At 35.4% G+C, this 25,000-nt stretch overlaps 1 protein-coding gene across 1 annotated transcript in view; it reads left to right on the top strand.

Moving 5' to 3' along the window:
• The first annotated feature begins 671 nt into the window (after window positions 1-671).
• Window positions 672-25,000, top strand: part of LOC123873025 (B-cell lymphoma/leukemia 11B) — a 64,139-nt gene continuing 39,810 nt past the window's right edge. The window contains exon 1 of the mRNA XM_045917678.1: window positions 672-1,494. Coding sequence (XP_045773634.1) covers window positions 1,458-1,494 — 37 coding nt within the window. The 5' untranslated portion in view covers window positions 672-1,457. The remainder of the gene's footprint in view (window positions 1,495-25,000) is intronic.

Below are 25,000 nucleotides of genomic sequence, written 5' to 3'. Positions count from 1 at the left end.
ATCAATATTTGAAAAACTTGGTATAAGTGCATACACAATATGCAAAAAAAATCGTTATCAAGTTTGTTTATTGATTAAAAACGAAATGGAAGAATCTCTACACTTTCCGTAGCGCCCGTAGCACCATGCTACGCGCGAAAAGTTTGAGAAAAAATGTGGTCAAGTCACCTCACGCACGAAGGTTAGTTCGAACTGTTCAGATTTCAGTTTGTATTGTATGCTCTCTGTAATAATTATGTTGTTAAACTACTGTTTTCTCCGTTAATAAATTTTAGACCTTAAAAATATTTTAATATTAGAACGTGAAATATTTCTTAGTCGAAGTATTGTAGAGTCCAGTTATTGTAGAGTTCAATTCACGAGAAAGTTGTCACAGTTGTTTTAAAACTTATGCTTCATATAAAAGCGTTCACAAGCGCAGACTGACCGTGCGACACGGTCCATTCAATTAAAAATTCCATCTCCTAATCGAGTCATGAAATATGCAAGCAAATATTATCCCTTTTCTTTTGTACGCGCTGCATCTTCGCCCCACCCGCGCACGCACACCGACGCACGGCACTTGTGATTTATGACTATCCCTTTCACTCCCACGCTTTGCGGTCGAGGGGCGCGCGGTGGCGTCTCGCTCAAGCAGCCGAGGCGGTGGCGACCGCGAGTAACCCCTGGCTACTTGGTACGGACTCGCACGCGCCGTCGTCGGCCGGTCGAGAGAGACGGCGCGAGTCGTGGACACGAGGCCGTCGAGCCCTCGCGCAAAGGGACACAGGACAGACGTTCTCGGACATCGGGCGAGAGCGGGCGGCCGGCCGCGCACCTGCCTCGCACCGCTCCGCACGCGACGTACTACGCTACGATAATCACAAACAACAATAGTCTATTTCAAATAAAATTATATCGTTTTGTTTTAGTATTGCAAATTTTATCACAGTTCAGAAAATTATTTGGACGATCTTCGGGACGAGTTTTGGAAAATTTTCATTATAGAGACAAAGTGGTGAAAATATTGACACACGTGAAAATCAAACTATTATAGAATACAAGTGTTAAAACTTAAAATTAATTCCTCAAACAGTGCGGAAAGATTATAGTACACTGGGACGTTAATACGAGTGTTGATAAGACTGATGACCGGTCAAAACTGGAGGAAATTTTTTGGAAATTGTGAACTGATTCGTCGCACCATGAAAAGAAAAAAGTAGAAGTGGAAAGTCGGTATGAAGAAATTGAGGAGATGACTATTATCAGTTTATGTTGTATCCGTCGGACTTTAGTTGAGGATTAGTATGACACCTCGACCTTTATTATCAAAAACGTTTTGAGAGTGGGACGATAAGTCGCCGGGCCGACGGCGGCACATGTGAAGTGCTAACACGCTGATAACGAGATATCGAGATAAAGATTTTTCTGAGGATAGCGAAGTTGTTGAAGATCTAAAAATAGGTGACCAAATCAAGATGAGAATCAAGATGCCAGCTGTACGCATCGCGCAAGGTAAGAACAGAAAATTTGTAATATCCTCACAATAATTACAGTGCCCGGTAAAACCGACTGTGGTTTTTGTGGCACTGAATGTAACAAAAATGCTTTGTACATTCTATAAGTTTAATAAATATAAATAAAATAAATACCTAAATAATCGCGTCATTGAATTCGTTAACTCTGTGATAAATTGAAGAATGCAATAGTAGACAAATAAGCAAAAGAACGAAACAATATTGTAACATTCCCACGTATGTCATATTTGTAACAAGTTACGAAAATAACGTTAAATTCGCAAACTGCAATAAATTAAAAAATGTTAAATATAATAATTTACTATGATTTTCAAAAAAATATTAGGTATTATTATAAAAACGCATGCAATATAATTTGTAACAACAATTTAATTCGATTATACAAAACTTTTTTTTACAAAAAATATTTTTCACTAAATTTGCAAACTCTACAATTATTTTACAAAGTCATCCGAACATTTTAATTTGCCACACTATTTGATACAAAGATAGTTATAACTTATAATCAAAATGAATCCGTAAAAAGTATTTGTTTTGCGGAAAATTTAGCGACTTCCACTTTTGGAAACTCTACAATAATTGTTTTACAAAGTCATCCGAACACTTTGATTTGCCACACTATTTGTTACAAAAAAGGTATAGTATAATCGAAATGGATCCGTGAAATGTATTTGTTTTGCGGAAAGTTGCGGAAAATTTAGCGATTTCCACGGAAAATACATCATCATTACAAACATGCACCCACACCCCCATCTGCGAGACGCTATTCAAAGCGACGAGCTACTTAATAGCCAAGCCTAGGGTTACCATACCTTTTTCCAAAACAGTAATAATAACCAGCTACTGCAGGAATCTTTATTCTTCTATAAAAGGAATAACTGGCTGAGTGACTGACCTATCAACGCACAGCTCAAACTACTGGACGAATCGGGCTTAAACTCCGCCAAGAAGGGATTTTTTAAAATTCAACCCCTAAGGGTGTAAAATAGGGGTTTGAAATTTGCGTAGTCCACGCGGATGAAGCCGCGGGAAAAGCTAGTTAAAATTTTGTCCGTCTGACATTCTGTCATTTCGTTATATTATGTATTCGTATATTGTCCATCCGATAGAGTTGATAGGTACCTACTTTGCACGGGTGTTGTGCATTTGTATAAAAGTTAGATCATCATCAACAACCCATCGCCGGCTCACTACTGAGAACGGGTCTCTTCTCAGAATGAAAGGGGTATAGCCATACCACACACCTTTGAGAACAATATTGAGAACTCTCAGGCATCAGGATTCTTCGCGATATTTTCCTTCACCGTTAAAGCAAGTGATCTTACCTAATTGTTTAAACACACATTTTTAACTACGAAAAGAGGTGTGTGCCCGGAATTGAACCACCGACACTTCGAATAGAAGCGGACTCATAAACACCAGGTCATAATTACCGCTAAGCTGGTAGAGATCACTTATAAAGATAAATTCTTGCCTGTCCACTTCTTTATTTTATTATTGCGCTGAATGACCGTTCATTCATTTACTTATAGCATTACGCTAAAGCTAAGTTAAATTAGAATAGTTTGAAAAATACCAACACCTCGATAGCTCAACGGTTGAGAAGCGGACTGAATTCCGAAAGGCCGGCGGTTCAAACCCCACCCGTTGCACTATTGTCGTAGCCACTCCTGGCACAAGCTTTACGCTTAATAGGAGGGGAAGGGGGAGTATTAGTCATGATTAACATGGGTAATATTCTTTTAAAAAAAAAGCTGGTAGCCCTAGCTGTAACATTGCGTCCGTGTGTCAATATTTACTCTAGGCTGGTCATCCATGGTCCGAAAAGAAAAGGGATTTTTAAAGACCTGTTTTAGACATACATTTAGAATGTATATCTACAATTACTACTGTTACCATTTAGAAATGTGTGTATAAGTTAATCTACTCGTATCTACCTAGTAGGTACCTATGTGATTTTTAAAACCATGAATTTTTGTTACCTTTTAGGACAAATTTTTATTGTTACGATTAAGACAAACCTATTTTATTTATTTGTACATTAGTATAATTATTTTTTAACAATTACTTAGGCACAAAGTAAAAGCAGAAACACTACAATATTTTTTATATGATATCGCTTAAAAAACTTAAAAAACAATGTGATACTTATAGAAATATCCTGCTCTACATTTATTCTAATATTTTATTCGATGATTTGTAATTTTTTTTCTTTTGTTATGTCGGTTTGCTTGTATTATAACTTTATTATTTTGTACTTAATAGGCATTTTGTTTTATTATTTAAATTAAAAAAAAAAAAATTACCACCATATAAAAGTTATTAAAATATAAAAGCACCTACAATCATGCATGATAACTAGGTAAGTATAGTATCATTGACGTCAAGTATTTTAATGTCCATTTAATACTAGTCACGACTTTTGGACCATACCTACTGTATATTCTACTTTTATTTACTTTTAAAATAATTCTACGGTGTAAAGAAATAATTACCTATTTTGGTAAAATCATTTGCATAGGTAGGTAAAGGTTGCTTTGATTGGACACTTCACAGTTTAAAATTAATTAAACTTTGAGAGATAAAATAAAACCAGTTTACAAGGTATACTTCAAATTAACATTATTATTCACAAACGTATTAAATAATAAAACAAATCACAGTTTTTCAGGATACATCAATACAACTATGTATTTCTTTAGCAGTTGCCTTCTTTGAACCATGGTCGCTTTAATTGGACTTCTGGAATATTATTTGAATTATTATATATTGAAATGCATTATTATCCTAAGAAAACCGTATCAATACGTTATTAATGGAAAGGGATTACGACTCACGACTCTCAGCAATGAGAAATACGACTATAAAGACAGTATATTTATTATTATAGGTGCCTATGGCTATAGATAAGAGCTAACTAAATAATAGGTAATTAAAATTGTGTCAGGCAGGTTTACTCGTAGTTAAATAATAATAGATATAATTATTTTATTACACCTTGATATTAGAATCTCCTTACCATAATTATTATTAACATCAACAAAGTAAAATATACCTTCCTTGTGTAATCAAATAGTTTATTACTTAAACATCATAAAGTGCACACAGAATATTATTATCTTTATCTTCTAGGCATCTTCATAGTACTTATCTACCTAACTAAGAATAGATAGTCAGATACCTTTTTGTGGGCATACTTTATGAATTCTGACTAATGCGCAATGGGCTGGACCAGTTTTTTATACGAGGTGGAAACCTAAACTCTTACGGAAATCCTGCGAGAGAAAGAGAAAGGCTTTAGAAATGCGAATAAATATCTATATAAGAATGTTGAGAGTTTCGTTGAACCTATAGCGTGTGAAGAATACGACAGGTAAATACTACTGTAAGCTGCAAAGATTCTGAAACCCGGAAAACTATAACAGTACGGATTTTTCTGTAGGTACTTTGGTATATTGTAAGGAATAATAAATACCACCTCCCTCAAAATTCAGGAGAAAATAACCAGCAAAAGACCACCTGGCCATAGAAGTTCATCTCTGGCGAAGATTAACGTCAATGGTACGCGAGCACCTGATTCTTATTACAAGCAGTGCCCAAGGAGCAGATAACCCTAAAGGTTGTCAACCTCCAATAGAAGACGGCACTACAAGAAGAGGAAGGTCCATTGGACAGTTTAAACTTCGTCTAATGTTCCCTTACACGAGTGTACGAGGAAGGCAGCTGTGAGGAAAGAATGAAGATGTATAATTATTAAGCATGCCAGAAGACTCAAGTGATGATCATGACTGCGAATCGACTGAGAAGAAGAAACAAAATCACTTTACAGCACTTAATTTAAATTAATTATATTATGGACCACTCCAAAATATAGCTCAAGAAATACCTCTGAGGCGATGGCGATAAGTCGGGCATATTTTGCGAAGAGAGTAGGGAAATGCTGCTCAAGTGGCGTTTTAATGGTTCGTTCGGTCTAAGGAGACCTGCTGGGCGATTCAGAACACTCGATTCGGTAAGTTATCGTTCGATAAGATGTATTTTTCAATGGAAAGTACGTCTTATCGAACGGTAACTTACCGAATCGAGTGTTCTGAATCGCCCGGCTGGTCGACCCAAACCTGGAATAGGTCCATTGCGGCAGAGTTAAAAGATTGGGACTTTCATGGAACCATGTCAACAACTGCTGTACCCTAAGTTCCACAGGGAAAATAGTTCATCAAGTTTGGACAAATCATAAGTTTTGTTTTACTTGATATCAACTGTTAAGTCTACTAAATAATTACCTTTAATAAAATTTCCATGACTCTGACCTACAGCCATGATAAATTCACAAATGGTAGGTAGGTACCTTTGTCGTCTGGCCGCTCACTTGTAACTAGCTAAAGTAAAGCATGGGAAAGTTCGGACGGGCATTAGAATTTCTTAAAATACGTAATTAAATTAAAGTAGCACTTGACCAGTGGGAACTATCTAACAATGGACAGACAGACATGCCGTTTCATCTGTGTAACCATTTTTTTTTTCATTTTCGTTTTTATCTCAGGTTAACTGTCTCGTCCCAACTTCGCATAGGTGGGTTCATAATATTCTATGGACTAATCTAATAATATTTATCGTAAAAATGTGTTACAGAATGTGAACGTGAAAGGTTCTAAAATCTAAGTCAATGGATGGTGGTGGAAACAATAGAAATATCGTTGAAATACAAAAAAAGTTATTTCCTTTGATAGGTAGGTAGTCTAGGTGATCGAAATTACTAATCATGATCATCATGATTCACTCTCTTCTCAGAGTGTTTAGAGTGTGTAGAGTGTGTGGTTTAGGCCATAGTCTGCCACGCTGGCTCAATACGGATTGGCAGACTTCACACACACCTTTGAGTGCATGGAGAACTCTCAGGCATGCAGGTTTCTTTTTGATGTTTTCCTTCACCGTTAAAGCAAGTGATATTTAATTGCTTATAACGCACATAACTGAAAAGTTAGAGGTGCGTGCCAAGGATCAAACCCCAAACTTCTGATTAGGAGCTGGACTTTCTAACCACTAGGCTATCACAGCTTTTTTATTTTTTTTATTCGAAATTATTAGATTACAAAATTCACCATGAATTAAGAAGCTATAAAAGAATACAAAGACAAAAGTGAATTACTACTACTTTGTATTCAATTATTTTCTCTAGTTAATGAGCTAAGTGATAAAATATAATTTGACCGAAAAAATAAACTCACCTTGACTTAAAAAAAGCTAGCATATTTAGCCAAAATAAAACAAGCTTCCTTTTTAAAAGTTTACTGAAAGCATGCGAAGAACTGTAGAAGTTCCGCCGTTAAAATTGTATGGAAGTAGGCAATCATTAAAAAACATGCGTGTGCGCACTTCAACGCACCGATTCTCCTTATGCCCAGTGTTATCGCACACATAGGCAATTAGCTCAAGTTGACCGGAGGCGACAGTTTGGTCTGATTGGTCGGTGGCGACGTGACGTCATCGACGGCTGCTGCCTTCGCGCCCGATTGGTCGACACGCGTCATTTCATCGATGACACGTTTGTTCTTATTTTGAACGTAAGAGGTCTGAGGTACTTGGTTTTTTGTTATTCATAACAATAGTAGCCCCTCGGTGCAAAAAATTGTGTGTGTGTGTTCGAACTTCGGTACGACGACATTATTAAGAACTTCGTATTTTATACTTGAGAATTATTTGAGTTGTTGTTTTGAGAATTCAAAATCACCTTATTAGGCTTCTTTATCTGCTCTTTATTTGCTTGTGATTATTAAATGATAGAATACAGAATCGCAGTCAAAACATATCAAAACAAGACATGAGCCAATTTAGAGCAGATCATTCTCTAATTGTTCCTATCAAGAATTGAGTCAGGGAACCTTTTTTTATGAGTCGAGTGTTTGCACCCATGAATCAAGTCGACAAAATATGTGTGAGGCGGGAGACAATATAAACAAATAGAAAAAATGTATTTAACAACCTTGTAACAACGATAACAGATTCAAAATTAAAATTGAAAAAGTAACAACACTAACACAAGTAGAGAGAAGGTAACAATGATCGCAGATTAAAAATTAAAGCTGAAAGAGTCCTGAACGTGGTAACAATGATTAGGTGAGCAGAACCTTTCTGGTTTTAAACCCTCATGAATTGGCGAATTATCAATCACTTCTAAAAAATCAAAATTATCTTACATGGAACTAGGGTCCAGCATAGCTTAGTATAGGTACCATTTCCAAAGTGAAACATATTTAGGAAAAACTCATTTTCATGATTGAGAATAAAATCTAAGACCTCGTACGAGCAAGTCTGCACCATTAATGTTGGTAGATAATGGTGATGTGTAATAAAATAATCAGGAGTAGAGAGAAGGTAACATCGCTCGCAGATTAAAAATTAAAGCTCACAAAAAACTTCTGTACGCGGTCTCAATTACTGAACAGAAACTGTCCAGAGCGGAACCTTTTTGGTTTTAAAACCCTCCTCAAAAGTGTAAATTAGGGAATCGTCAAATTACTTTATTAAACACCTATTTATAAAAAGTCCAAATGATGTTGGATACAATTTCCAAAATGAAAAATATTCAGATTTGAAAAAAGCTCGTTTTCATAAATTAAGTAGAATTAACGATCTCATAGTCAAGATGTAAGTTTTTACCATAAAGCAGTAAACAAGGTTATAAATGATGATATATTTTAACAAAATAACCATGAGTAGGTAGAGAGAAGGTAACAACGCTCGCAGATTAAAAATTAAAGCTCACAAAAAAGTTCTGAACGCGGTCTCAATTACTGAACAGAAACTGTCCAGAGCGGAACCTTTTTGGTTTTAAAACCCTCCTCAAAAGTGTGAATTGGGGAATCGTCAAATTACTTTATCAGGTGCGAGGCCAGACGGCCGGGGGAAGTTTTGAAAAGTTTTAAAAATCCAAGTTAACTTTTCCACCGTTTTCCACTCGCGCCCTTAATAAAATATTAGCTCGTGCACCGATTTGTTTTTTGTTATACAAGTTTAGATGTAGCTTCTCATGTCGACCCTATTTGTGTTTAATTGACACGGGTTTTGTTAGGACTTTGCAAATTTTTACCTAATTGATACAAAAGTTACCTGCTTTTGTGATTTTGTGTCAACTGAAATAATTAATATTATTTTTTTAATTTATATGTGAGGTTTCATACTTCTATATAAGTATGAACATGTAAGTGTTCTGAAATTCCGTCACTGGTTAAGTTAATCTACATTTAAAAAAAAATTAAGTATATACTTAGGGTCTGATCTGGATGTTTAGAAACCGGAAATAAAACGTAGGTTAAAATTTAGGCCATAATATCAGCTACTTTTTAATTTGTCATTAGATAAAATAGGTAAAGCAAAAGATTCTAAGTATAGGTATACAAAAAAATTGATTGCACTACCGAGACAACGAAGTAACTAATATCTACCTCATTCTTCATTCATCCCATTCCTAACTGGTTTATTTTCATTAGTTGTTTTAAATTTGTGTAATTAGATAATTACATAAATTAGATGATATTCAAATGTAATATAGTACATATTAAATTAATTACAATCTTATCTAATTTATACAGTAAATTGTATTACAATCATTTTTCTCTCATTACCTGTTTCCGAACGTTTTGATTGTTGAACCGCTTCATTCATCCTATTTCTAATTCATTTGTTTCCATCAGTTGTTTTACATTCGTTACATTTGTTTATTTTTCGTTCGGAAATGAGCGGATGGTGCATAAAAGGGCCGCATGTCAATTTAAAACATTGCCTATATCTTGTCTTTCGCTTAGCGATTCAATATGTCTTCATTAAGCGAATATCGAAGCATCGTATTCACAAGCGGAACACTCAATCTTGATCCTTGTGCGGGAATTATAGCTGCGACAATGCTCTTGATACTTAGAGCTAATTTCAGCTCAGTTTCCCATAGGCTTACAACTTTGTTAGTTCGAATATTGTTATTTGAAGTTAGTAAGTTACCATAGAAATATACCTATAGGTACAACTGTATTTCTATACTTACTTAGATTAACGTCTTGTTGCATACCTATTAATACGGTATCGTAGGTATAGGAACGTTAAATTGATTGCTTAAGAGTACCTAACTACTAGTAGGAATATGATAAGATTTCGGTCAAGTTTTTAAATATTCTTGTACATTTCCAATTTTGTTTTTAACTTTTTGAAAACTGGGAATTACCTATAGGTACAAAGGATTATATTTACATAATAAAACAAACGGGACATAGCAAGAATTTATTAGCATTTGAAGAAACCAATTTACCTAATCGAACCGATTTTGAACAAATGAAGAATTCAATCGATTTTGGCTTGCATTCACTCGGAGGCTGTGTCTTTCTCACGGTTGCTTATAATTTAGGGCGTGCGATCGAATGGACATTATAATTATAAAGAAAATTAATGTTTTGCCACCAGTAAATAACGCTTATTCGTGATAATTCTGTTTTGCCGACACCCGAGTAGGTAATTATTGGTTGATAATGACAATTGGAAAAGGTTGGTCAAGGGGTATTGCGATGATTAAGTGCTATTAAATTGTGAATTTACACAATTTTATAGCACTTGCTGTATAGTCCTATACATTAATGTTTCTGTAAATTCTTTTGGTATTTGTGTGCAATAAAAATTAAAAAAAAAGCAAATGAAAAAAAAAACAAACACTGTCTTGATAGAAGTACACAATAATTTAACAGTTTCGCCTATATAGTATTTAAATAAAATAATTAATAAATTTAATTGATAAGCTGACTGATTGACATAACAATGTAGGCTACAGTAACAGCTTACACTTTAGTCCAAACTTGAATCACCGAATCTAGGAACTAGAAATAATTTGAAAACATTCTAATCGAGCGAACCCGGCTGCATCAGCTAATATCTAATAGGTTAAAATAACCTACTTGTCAAAAAATCCTGCTCTAGGAAGGAGACCTGGTCAACCAACAAAATTCAATTTTTTTCTCATTTTCCACAAACACTTTCGCATTCATGTACCTACTTAGTAGGGTAGGTTATACGTAGGTAGACGTATAGATTAAAGGCACATGGATAAAAACATCGAAAGTACCTACCTAATGATGTATCGGAGACCAGATGATTCAAGTACCTACAAGTATATTTAAATTATGGGAAACAAGTTAATTTAGCATTTAGAATAATGAGACTGCGGACGGCCACCCGTCCGGGCGTCCTGAATTATTTCCTACTGGACCGGGCCTTTTTGCCTTTTTAACCGACTGCGGCCAAGAAAAACAAAAGGAGGGTTATGTTTTAGTAGTGTATTTCGGTTTGCTTGTTTATTTGTTCCCTCATCACCTGATATACTTACCTATATTATAAATTAGCCGATGCCCGCGACGACTTCGCCCGCGTGGATTTTGTTTTTCGAAATCCCGTGGGAACTCTTTGATTTTCCGGGATAAAAAGTAGCCTATGTGCTAATCCAGGATATTATCTATCTCCATTCCAAATTTCAGCCAAATCCGTCTAGTAGTTTTTGCGTGAAGGAGTAACAAACATACACACACACACACACAAACACACCTACACACATACACACAAACTTTCGCCTTTATAATATTATAGTGTGATGTGATTAGTGTGAAGTGTGATTAGTGTGATGCGAAAGTGTGTTTGTTAGTTGATTTGTTGGTTTGTCCTTTAATCACGTGCAATGGAGCAACGGATCGACTGGCTAGAAAGTCGCATAACATACTTTTATCGTGAAAAATCAATGAGTTCTCAAGGGACTTTAAAAATCTATAACCTATAAAAAATTGATTGAGATTACTGACCGATTTGAGACCGATTGAGTTGAAGCTTTGTATACTTGTTCTTGGGACTTGATGATAAGACTTGGGAGTTTCTGTTGAGTATTTAGTACCATCAACGTACAATAGGTGCAGGACACGTGGGGAGGCGCATGGGTCACATTGCAAGGCATGCCTGACAACTGAACATTAGCTATGGGTACTTAGTCCCTAACTTATACAGTTTTTGGACGTAGGTAGGTAACTTATTAATCTACTTATATTCACCATTATCACATTATCATTGTCTATAGGTACCTAATTAAGGTCATGTTAGGTTCATTTTTAGATTGAACAGAAATGAGACGACGTTAGCTAGAAAGGTATAATCTAAACCATTTCAAGATTTTAATAGAACCCAAAAAGTTCGCCTGTTCAGAAAGTATCTAGTAGGTATTTATACTTAGGTCTAGGATGGTTGGCTGTATAAGTTGAGGATTTTTTAATCAGATCATTAGTTCTAGAGATTATTCCCAACCAACCAACAGACAAATTCACAGCCTTTACGTCGACATGATATTAGTGGAGATGTAAACTGGACTGGAGTGAACTTTTTGCCTTTTTAGATGTCCGCATCCGATCTCTCGTTTTTGCGATTCTTAAGATAACGTATGGATTTACATATGTTATATCAAAGGAGGTCCAGGACCATATTTAAATTGGATTTATTAGTCCCCCCTATTAAAGGATGCAACGTTGGCGGTATTAAGAGTAAAGGATCATTCATAAAATGTACCTACACATTGGAAAGTTTCAGGAGTTAGTTTGTCCTTTATTACTACTTTCTAGTTGAATACTAACTTAGGTATTACAGAAATTATGAAATTAAAATCAATAAAATCATACTCTAGTTATGTATGTATATAATTTCATCCATGACTGATCCTTAGCTTTCTCCAGATTTTTAGGACAATTAGAAGTAGGTTACGTTTTAATAGAAGTCACATATTAGCAATTATTAATTTGTTAAATAAAATTAATAGACTATAATTGTTATAGTCTGTAAGTATTGCTTTTAAACCATCCAATTTAAATTGATTTAAAACAGTGTTTTTATAACATTTTATAATTTTACTAGAATTTAAAAAATTAAAATCAAAAAAATGTAGCACAACAGCTAGAGTCCCTTATGTTACGTCTCTGACATCACCAGTTCGGAATGCAAATTCTATTGAGAAAATAATACTAAAGTAAGATTGTCCACATAAATGTACATACTTAGGTACCTATTTCGATTTCGATTGTAATATCCGTATCATTTATGCCACACCAACTTTTTCAAAATGTTCGAAGCAAAGAAAACTACTGATTGAAATGTGAAAGTACTGAAAAATAAGGTAAAAGACAGTACGGTTTCAAAATTAGTACGGGACGTTACAATTGTATCATGGACAACACCGGGCTTTCTTTTTGAAGATGCAAGCAAACAATCCTTTCTGTAAGGAAGGTCGGACAAAAGGATTATTCTTTCCAACAATACAAGTCGTATTACAAACAATGGAAACAGTAGCCAAACATTGTTTTTTTTTATGCTCAAGGTGTTGAGGTAAACATAATCTTTAAAAGAGAGATGGACCGATAATTTACGTTTCAAATACGTAAGTTTATCAAGTAACAGTAATCTGTAATCTTTATTGTCAATAACTATTTATGTTGAAGCTTTTCAAGTGTAAATAGGATTACATTTTGGCATTTAAAGAATAGTATATTATGTGGCCTCGATATGAATAAACTCGTTAGTATAATCGATGATAATAATCACACTATCACACTAATATTATAAAGGCGAAAGTTTGTATGTGTGTGTGTGTGTGTGTGTGTGTATCTTTGTTACTCCTTCACGTAAAAACTACGGGACGGATTTGGCTGAAATTTGCAATGGAGATAGATAATATCCTGGATTAGCACATAGGCTACTTTTTATCCCGGAAAATCAAGGAGTTCCCACGGAATTTCCGGGAAATCCACGCGGGCGAAGTCGCGGGCATCGGCTAGTATATCATTTAAAAAATAAGTAGATATTATAACATTACAGACTTACAGATATACCTATCTATGAAGTGACGACTTATAACTTGGACACTTGGTTCACATTTTGTAGAGTGCTATCTTTTATACTCTCATGCGTTTTATCTTCTGTCTCATTTATCACCGAGTACGAATTATAATAGGTATACGCCATTGTATTATGAACGTAACATGTATATTTCAACGGCTAGAAATTGAAACACGACTGAATTCCAAAATCCCTTCCTAAGAAGTCCGTTATACATCGGACTTAGCTTTTTATGCCACATTACTTACTTCATTATTCAAAGACCCTCTAGTAATAAGAAGTAAAATAAAACAAGGAACTCTAAAGAAGAATCTGCTTACAAAGAAATTCAATTCAATCTTCATTGTGAACCAAATTCCCTTTGACCAATGACCGCCCATTAGGCACTATTAGCCGGAGAGATGGTGGAATTTTTGAGGAAGTTGTTTGTCCATGCTGAGTGAGATGAGAAGTTAGACTCGCACTCTCTCTCGTTCTCTCTCTCTTTGTGTGTCGTATTCTTCATTGCTGAGAGTCGTGATTCTATCTTTAATTAATTACATCAGGGAGGAGTTTTTTTTTAACATGAGTTTGTTCTTGGTCCTACCGCATACTTACAAAACAATACAATTAGTGTATTGTTTTATTTTTGTGCTGGTGAGTAATGAAGCAAATTTCATTCATTCAAATCGAATAACATAACTATTTCAACTCTTACGTTTTACGATTATTATCAGGTGATAATAGCTGGGTTCAGCTGCCTAACGTACATACTCTCCGAGGCACGGAAGAAGGTAAATTGCTACTATCAAATTAAAGTTCTGTTTTCATACGAAACGTCAACTAAGTACGCTTAATACTCAACTCTCCTTGTAATAACTGTCAAATACGATATCACAAATTGCGAGTAGGGTAAAGGTGGATTGAACTACGTACCACTTGGGAAATAACACTTGCACACTGCTTTATGTAGAAATGTATGCGGCGCATTTGATTTGAGATAAGCAGCCGCGATGCGCATAGGCTTCGATATCATTTTATAGTGCGACGACTAACGTGTTGCGTGACGTTGGATAGCTGGTCTACCAGTAGAAAGATTAGAAAGATCTAAAAGCCATTACAAATAAGGCGCCAGCTCTCGGTCCATATTACAGGCTAGTAAAATAAATACACCGCTAAAACACAATGGGGATAAAAAATGTTCATAACAAGAATTAATTTATTGTAAGCCGCGATCAATAGACGGCGAGTGGGTGGACAGTTTCTCAAGAGTCCATCTTTGTCAGGCTTTGATACCAATTTGTTAGTGTCGGCGGTTCAACGCGGGCCGATTTAAAGTTTGGTAGGTGAGGTATCTTACGGCTTATAGTATCAAGTACTAATAAGGATATCGATTATAGTTTAACTAGTGACCGCCCGCAACTTCGCTCGGCCAAAATATACTTAAATACTTTTTATTCCTTATCCCGAGGGAATTTAGAAAATTATATTTCTACTAATTTTTCACTAGCAATAAAACTTGCAAAAGTTGGCTGTCATTGTCATAATATCAGTGTAAATTTTTTTGTTGCTAAAACTCATAGAGATAGTATATAAACAATAAAACTAGTAGATTGACTTGCTTCGAGTATTTACACAGTGCAAGAAACGCAGAAAGTTGTATTGCTAGTTGACATTTTGCTGAGAAAACAATCAGAATATTACCGTACAGCTTTGATACAAATGTTCACTTCGAAATTAAGTTGTTATTCCCTTTGGTAAACCTAATTTGTAGCTGATCCACGATTAATTGACCAATTCGCTAACTTGATCATCGCATAGTGATTCAGAGACTGGAGGAAAACAAAGGAGGATGCAGGTTTTCTCTATACCTACCTATTAATAATATGTAAGAAAGGATTTCCAGAAATACTATCCGAGCGAAGCCGGTTCGTGTCAGCTAGTCAAAAATAATATGATGAATACTCAAAATAACATAAAAACGGCGACCGAACAAAAGCTGCAAAGATTTTATCGAATAGATCGCGTACAACAGGTTGACAATGGTCTCCCGGACCCGACAGAGCCACCTGAGGCTCCGATATTTTCCCATGGTCAACCTTCGATAAACACCTCGACAAAAAATCATGCCACAGCCTTTGACAAACAAAAAAAAAGATCTTTGGTCAAAAAGATTTTTTCTCAACAAAACAGACTTCGCACCCACATGGACCAATATCGATAATATCCACAATGGGCGAATGGGGTACGATTCCATAGTGTTAGGCAAAATAACTATTGTCGATCGTTTATAAGGAATCCTTTCATCGAATCCATACTGAAAAGGGTTTACGAGTGTCACTTTCTTTTATTGTTGATTGTATTTGTATTTATAATAAATAGAAAAGTTCTACCGAACACATCTTTTATTGATCACAGAGCATAATAGTGAACGTTGCTATTAAAAAATATAATTTGAATGAGTTTTCATTTCGAGAAATTAATAACCTTCCTATTACAAAACCATATTAGTTATTCTATTATACCTACCCACTTTAGTTTTCCCCAGTTTACTTAAAAGGTAAAATCGGTAGAATGCGTAAGAGGCGAACTATACCACGTGCGATTCTCTGAAAAGATTCTTCAATTTATTTAAGTATCTTTTAAGCAAACTAAGGAAAACTAAACTCTTACAAGGTTTCAATTCAAGAACCTTGGAACCTCAAGTAACTCCAGTTCAAATTCATCGAGCAGCACGGCCGTGGAGTATGGAAACCTGTTCAAGAAACTTAGGTCCAGCAGTGGACGTTCTTTGGTTAAAAAAATGTCCACACATTATATTAGCTCTTTTTTCTTTACAATAACACAAACTAGAAAATAAATGTTTCTGGTAAACAACTGCAAAACATATCCTTTAGAATGTTGACTTAAATACAGAATTTTCCATAAAATTCCTCTTTTCTTAACAAAAAAAATCTTGATTGACACGAAGATTGTAGTGTATCAAATTCTACCTGAACCTTTTATATCCACATCCACCATTCTTCCAACCTGTATGCCGAGTTCCCGTGACCATTGTCCAAATTCTGCTTTGATTTGACTGAACTTCGAATTTTAGAGTTCCGTACCACTCTGACACGTGGCACTCTTCGGGGCCAACGGGACCCTATTAGGTACTAAGCCTCCGCTGTCCGTCCGTCTGTCTGTCAGCGGGCTGAATCTCGTGAACCGCACCTAATAGGTAGAGAGTTGAATTTTTTATAGTACTTATTTTGTTGTATATTGTATGGCTGCTAAAATAACAAATAATAAAAATTTTAAAATGGCCGCCATGAAAATATAGTGTTATTTCGTGTACGGTGAGACGGAACCCTTCATGTGGGCATCCGACTTGCACTTGACCGATTTTTTTCTACACGTCAGATCGGACAAATGGACAAACGCGGCCTTTAACAGAGACCAGTGTTGTATTGAATTACGACCAGTTACGTGGTTTTTTTTTTCGCCAATATTAATCCTGTTCGCTATTAGGGGAGATCGTAACTTTTTTGTTTTTAAATGTCTAGCATGGTTTAATGAGATTAAAATAATTTGGATTTTTAATCTAATTTTTTTTTTTAAATCTTTTAGCTTCAAAAAGCTTCAAAACTGTAGTTTGTAATTTGTGCAATGATGTTGCAAACATTGTTTGTAATTTTTATGTGATTTTTTTTTTCATTTTGTTTCTATTATTTTGCCTCCTCATTAAAAAAATACTATTAAAAGATTTTACTGTACAAATAATAATAGCTATTTATTTGCAAAATTAGCTGTATTGGCATTGTAAAAATATGTTCGATTTTTTTTAAATTCTTAAAATGCATTTCTTAAAACGTTTTTTTTTAAATTCAAATTTACCTGTCTATACGTTTTAATATGTTATTTACTATCAGTACTGATTTTGGTGTACAATAAAAGTAGGCATATTCATGCATCGCTAAATTCATTCCTTAGGTATCGTCATATTAACTACATAACATTCTAAGTACTTTCTTTTGGTACTTATTGATTTTTTAACTATACCACAATCCACAAATGGTTTGAATATCGTTATGGTATAATTAACAAGTATAAATAGATATTTATGTAAAAGATTTATAAGGAAAATATTATGCCAAAGAAGTTACAGTACCTACTGCCTTCGATCGGCTCATTGTTTCCTATAAAGAGATGGAGTGGGTGTTAAAAATCATAAGATACACGTTTCGTTTATGATTAATATTGTGTTACGTTCGTTGCATTGTGTCTGTTTGTAGGCGTTCGGCTAGATTTATAATAGCTCGCCCTTTTGCTTCAGCTAAACACGATATTTAGTGGGATTCAATAAGCTTAATATTGGTCATGCATAGCCAAGCAGATTTATAATAAAGATCGATGGGGGATAAAATGTTTTTGCCAGTATTATTTATTAAGTAATTTACGATGTTTATGATTCTTTCTCTTACGAATAAAAATCACGGGTTTTGTGAAATTAGAAAAAATATCTCTTTAATTAGGTATACTTCTTAATGTTTTTATAGATATATGTGAAGCATTTTTTTGAACTTTTTTAAAATATCGTTAGGTATAAATTTGACATATTTTGAAAATATTTATAAAGCACAAAAAGAATTAGGTATAAACATAACCAACAACAAAAAATTGTATATTTACAAAAACGAGATAGAAAATGGAGATCTTCGCAATAAATTAGAGTAAAAATATGAAAATACATAAAAGATTCTAAATGTTATGTAATCGTAGTGTTTATGCTCATCACTAATAAGCAATTACAAATAGAACAATAGATCTATGCATCTCACAGACCCGCCGACGCAGACTAGTCACTAGACTAGGTGTCACCGCTGCATTTCCGGACTCACGTTTCCGAAGTATAAGGTCGTATCTGCATACAACGCTGGGAGCTTTCCCATACCGGGCACTTCGTGACCGCTCGCCTTGTTAAAGATGACCTGCCTCGAGATTATGCACTTACATCCGTTTGAATGATGACTGTTTAATTGAGGTCATGTGAACTGTGCACGCTTACCGTAAACAAAGCGTGATTTTTTGCAATCCTCCGTAAATGTTGAAGCGTAGAGAGCTTATTAATTGCCACTTAATATGATAGTTACATTCTTTTACTTTTTCTTGCGTCTGTAACTATCCAATTTAGTCGAAAAATTAAGATTTCTTTCGGAACTTGGTGTTGATAGAAATGTATGGTTTTTAATTTAAAAAATAGCTAAATGAATAATAAATAAATAAATAATACGATAACCCTCCATAATGCATGTTGAAGGCTAGAGAGCTTATGTATAGTTACATTCTTTTACTTTTTCTCGCAGCTTCCAGCTTAGTTGTAAAATCAACATTTCTTTCGAATTCTAGCATCGGCATCGTGCGTAACTTAAAAATGTATAGAAACTAGTGTATTTTTATTTGGAAAAAAAAATTAGCTAAATAATACATGTAAGTAAAAATACACTAATTTCTATACATTTTTAGGATACTGTACTGTATAATGATACAATATCCTAAAAATGTATAGAAATTAGTGTATTTTTATTTGAAAAAATAGCTAAATATGTAAGTAAATGATACTATTGTTATTGAAGATTCCATTTCAATTTCTATTTATTATATTTATTTCATAACAAATAACTTTAAAAATGATTAGAGTCGTGTTCCAAATTACAATCATAGCGTTTATTTCTAAATTTTTAATACGCACCTAGCTACTCTCTTATTCTTAAGGGTTTTAAAAGAAGAAGCTTTTTTTTCTATTTCTTCTATTCTATTCACTCGCCTGTACGTCGCACCTACTTACCGATATATTATTTCTGATTATTAAAACAAAACCTTAAAAATCATGGACTTCAAAATAAATAAAAATACTTATCTTCCTCGAATTGTATTGGTGAAAGTAACTTCAGAAAATCTATACCTACAAATTGAACACAGATAGGTATCTATAACATACAATACGCACTTGAAGTAGACCACTCTGACCACAGCACAAAAACCTTTATAGTCTGAAATGAAACTCACATACATTCACATGGTCTGTGGTGAAGTGATGGTCCATAGAAATCGCGATAAATTTCCCGGCGGCCACAAAGATCAGTTTCTTCCTATCATCAGATAACCGCCGAGTGACCTGTGCGCCTCGTCCCATTGTCTGCAGACACTGAGTTAGACCATAGAGGAGCTAAACTCATACACAGGTACAGTCAACGGCCGTAAGTCGTTTAGCACCTTAATGATCATATTCGCGTGCCATGGTTATGCATATGCGTTAAGTGTGTGCGGCGCGTTCATATAAAAAGGTCATAATTGCGGCAGGCTTTTGTGCAATAGTTTCGCGGAGTTATTACTTGAATTGTGAGGCCAACAGTACATCAAGCATCAATAAAAGCCCTCAATCCTACTGATTTCTAATAAATAAATCAATTAATTCCCAGGATAAGTTTAAATCATGCTAGTATTAGGTATAAATGCGAAAGTGTGCTTGTTTTTTGGTTTTTCATTCAATTACGCCGCAAGGGATCGATGTATTATTTTGCAGAGAGTGAGTGAGAGCACGATATTTCAAAAAAAAAAAATTGTATGTGCTTTTATAGCAATAGAAATACACATTCAATATTTTCAGATTGCTACCTACTATGGTTCATGAGATACAGCCTGCTGGCAGACAGACGAACGGACGGACGGGCAGCAGAGTCTTTGTAATAGGGTCCCGTTGGCATCCTTCGGGTACAGAACCCTAAAAGCCTAATTCCACATGGACAAAGTCGTGAGCATCATGTAGTAAGGTTATAATTATTTTTAAGTAGTTGAAGATCTATCTCTTTTTTACATTATAAAGATAGACAAAGTAAAAGAATGTAAATCACTGAAATTATTCAGATTGAATAAATTTTGTGAAGCATTGTTACTCTAGTGACGTTGCACCTCTCTGTCTGCAGCGGTCAAAACGACAGTTGAAATGATTAAACTGGATTGAGAATTACGTTTCCGTGTGCATTGCTAATTCAATGTAGATTTCCAAGGCACTTACAAGATTATACGCGGGACTAACTTTACCATCCCGCTGCACGACCACTTTTGGGGTTAATTCGTAACACATTTCTATTACAACATTTTACTTTGAATTTACCTATCTCTATCCATATGGTTAGGTATTATGATTTATGGTTATTTTATAAAACGTACTGATTCGATTCTCAGAGCGTTTTTCAGTAGGTAATGTACGTAATCCAGTTCTAATACGAAACTTATAGGAAAGCAGCTTTTGCCCGTAAATATTATCTGCGTCGATTTAGTTTTATAAAATATCCCCTGTGTTTGCCCGGAGTTAAAAATATGTTATGTCTATCTCTAAAAAGGATCTATGCCACCTTTGTGCTTTTATCACCGTCGGTTCAGCGTTTGAGCCATGAAAATCATGTAAACAGATGATGAGATGACACACATCTTGGTTTTATAATATTAATTAGAGGTTCGTGCGCAGAATCGAACCCCGAACCGCCTGAATAGTCGGCGGAAGTTTTAACCACTAGACTTTACCGTTTCATACTTAGACCACTACATTATTAGGCCTGTAAAATTAATTTGACTTTGAGTTTGAGTAGGTACAACCAAATTAGCACCATTATCTATTTTTGTAACGCTATTCTATACCTAAATCTAAATTCTATGCCATGCCTGTCGTAGAGGCGATGGCCGTTGGAGCCGGAAAGTCCTTGAGTGGGGACCGCGTTTAAGCAAGCGTAGTGTGGGACGCCCTCCAGCACGCGATGGACCGACGATACAAAGCGGCTGGCGGGAAGTGGCTGGATGAGGAAGGCTGAGGACCGGGTGTGGTGGCGCTTTACAGGGAAGGCCTATGTCCAACAGTGGACAATGGACATCCACAGGCTGATGATGATGATGATGATTCTATACCTAAAACTTAGATAAGTTCATAGTCAATTACGGCTTAGCTAAATCACTTTCTATTCGGTCAATTTTCAGCTGAAATGGTTCAGTACAGTAACCGCAAACCCAATCCATTGCAATGTGACTTTCCAATAATTCATCAAAAAAAAAAAGTTTGCCGAGTGTCCTTTTAGTTTTCTCTCACGCTGTCTCCAATTTTTTTGTTCCATTAGATGACATCCAACCCTTTATACACACTACCTTTACAATGGTATCCATAATGGATTCCTTGACCAGAATTCGAGCATGTGGAATTTTTTGCGAAGTTATGGTACCGATTATGACATGGCCCTTCCGCTTTACCGGTCATTAGGTGGGTCTGGGAATTAAAGCGTGAAAAAAAGAATTTTTTTGAATTTTAAATTATAGTTTTACTAGCTTTTCTCGCGACTTTGCCCAGCGAATTCTGGTTTTTAAAGATCCCGTTGGGATTTCTCAAAATCCTTTACACACTATAAAGGTAGGTACGTTATAGTTTTTCACTATAACGAAATGACAAATTTCTAGATTTCGATATAATATTATCTAAAACATAAAAAAGCCAATTTATAGGTGCATATTATCTATTATTTCCACCACTTTAAATTTTACCACTTTAACACATAATTTGTAACAACAATTAATCCGCATTTCAAAAATAGTTTTACAAATCGCAAAACCTACAAAATAAAAAGACGTACTTAAGTACTTATAAATAAAACCGCACATCCTCAACTCATGCGTAGGAACTTTTGAGTATTCTCGATCAGCTGAAATAAATTCATTAGTAGGTAGGTACAAAAGTTAGAAAAATATTCAAAATCAAAAAACAAAATACCGATAAATTTGTTATACCTACCTACCTTTTCTTGAGTAGAGATCCTTTATCGGATGGAAGTAACGTGCATACGTCACTTCCGCAGAAAATGGCCATCACCTCTTTTGAGGCCACCATCTTTTACTGACGTGGAATCAAGTAGAAAGTGCCATAGATTACTTACTGCATGATATGATTAAAAAAAACTTTTGCCGACTCGTTCTCAAAAAATGTAATCCCGCACGCTTATTTTACTTCAACCGCGCGTAAAAATCACTTGCACAATTTTTAGGGTTCCGTATCTCTAGAGGAAAAAAGGAACCGTTACGACACGACAGACATACCGACAAGCAAGATTTTAATCTTGTGTGTCTGTTAAGACCCGTCAAGGGAATCAAAGCCTATAGGGTACTTCCCGTTGACCTAGAATCATGAAAGGCAGATAACAATGTCTTATAGCACAAGTAAAGGGAAAGATACTGTTAAATCACAAAAAAAATATTAAAAATGTAATAGGTATCTTGTACAATGATACGGAACCCTTTGCATACGAGTCTTGCTCGCACTTGACCGGTTTTTTCTTAAATTCTATATTCGAATCCTATTTGAATTGTGTCGGGCGGAAGAGCCACCGCAACCACCTGTTACGGTTTCACACGACCAGGTACCTAATCCAAAAACATCACAGCTCGGACAACGGGTCATAACTGTACCGTTTTTTTGTTCTTCCACTCAATAATGAAACAGATTTTTAACTTGATTCTTTTTTTTAATTTTCGTATTGTTATGGACAGTTATGTATCTGATCGTTGTAAAGAAACAGTCAAACCAATACTGGCTCAATGCTGAGCTTCGCATTCTGAGAGGAGACCCTCCTCTCAGAATGAGAAGGGTTTAGGTCATAGTCTACCACACTGGCCAATTGCAGATTGGCCGACTTCACACTTTGAGACCATTAGGTATGGAGAATTCTTAGGTATGCAGGATTCCTGACGATTCCTTCAACCTTAAAGCATACCTTTAAACCATATAGTGATAAGCTTAAAACGCACTCAGCTCCGAAAAGTTAGAGGTGCGTGTTCGGCATCGAACCCCGGACTTCGAGGCTTTCCTACTTACAGGCGTTTAACTTAAGTGCGTAGAGCTCAAAAAACAACGCAACTCTAACATTGCACAATTACAATCTACTTATAGTGCAAAATTGATTCCTTGTGCATCATGAACTTACGCAATACTATCCTACATTTTAGTCCCATCATTAAAGCAGCTGACCATGTCACTTCAACAAAAAAGACTACAGCATATTATTCCCAATAGATTCAAATAAAATTGTGACGGATTATTTGACTCTATTTGCTGTTCGCAAATAACCTCAAATTATTCCACCGTTGGCGTTGTACAAGCCAACATCACACGCAATTTGTCGCCCGACCATAGGAAAATCGAATTATTGTATTGTTTATCACATCCCCTATTATTTGTGCCTACCAGATGTACACTCAGTGTCAATCTTCCATGTTTGTTTACCTAGAAACAGCAAACATTCTGCCGTGGGGTCATTTTGTACGCTTTGCCCGAATATTAGATTATCATAACTTCGTTACGACCATTGGCAAGGAATCTCGGGGAAATCTCGATAAAAATAATAGATTGTAAAAACGAAAGGTCAAATCACTTACCTAATATCATCATCATAATCAACCCATGGCCAGCCCACTACTGAACACGGATCTCCTTTCGAAATGAGAAAGAAGGGTTTAAGCTTTATTCTGCAACGCAGGCCAAGTGCAAATTGGCAGACTTCACACACTTTTGAGAACGCTATGGAGAACTTTTAGGTTTCCTTACGATGTTTTCCTTTACCTTTAAAGTAAGTTATATTTAATTGTTTAGAACGCACGTAACTCCGAAAAGTTAGAGGTGTGTGTCCGGAATCGAACTCCCATACCACCGAATAGAAGGTAGCATCTAAACCACTAAGCTCTATCTCCACTCTATAATTAATACCATGCTGATAATGATACTTAGCTGATATTTAAAATCACAATCAGCGTTTGTTTGTGTAGGTACATACCTACATAATCTTAGAGCTTCTAAAATCAAAAAGTAGGCAACGAAACAACGCACGGACGATGCTAGCGACCCGCCCCTGCTTCGCACTGGTAGCTTATTACAATTTTCGTAGAGATCTCTAATTTTTTTGAAATTAAAGTATAGCCTATGTTTTTTTTTATTGAAAATATTACAATAAAACTTAAAGCTAGCTTTATCTAATTACCATACAAATCATGCCCGCGTGGAGTGGTGCCAAGAATACTGGCTGCATTTCCGCGTTGGACAGCCAGGCTGAGCCGTTGCGCAAAAAATGAGCCAGCCCTTCTGTCACCCGATGAGGCTATTAAACGCGGTGAAATGTCTCGTAAAAATTTCTTTGCACTAAGACTCCAAAATGCCTATGTTACTCAAAAATAATGTAGCTTTCTACTGGTGCAACAATTTTCAAAATCGGTTCAGTAGTTCCAGAGATTACCCCCCCCTACAACCAAACTTGTAAAATTTACCTCTTTATAATATTAGTATAGACTGAATCCAGTCTATGGTTCTCCGAAACATTTAGTTTATTGAGGCATCTACTCAAAGCTCACGATTGATAGGTTTAAAAAGCAGTCATATTACTCTACTACTCATACTCATAGTAATAGTTACTGCAATTCACGCACATTTTAGTTCAAGCAACGAACCCCGCATAATGTCCCGAGTAAAGCCAGGTCAGTACCATCACAAAAACCACGTCCAACCAATAATTCATGCTAAATATAACGCGACACAA

The sequence above is a fragment of the Maniola jurtina genome, chromosome 16, assembly GCF_905333055.1.
Source record: "Maniola jurtina chromosome 16, ilManJurt1.1, whole genome shotgun sequence".
Taxonomy (NCBI): domain Eukaryota; kingdom Metazoa; phylum Arthropoda; class Insecta; order Lepidoptera; family Nymphalidae; genus Maniola; species Maniola jurtina.
Note: the sequence above shows the minus strand (reverse complement) of the source record. Positions and strands in the feature narration are given on the sequence as shown.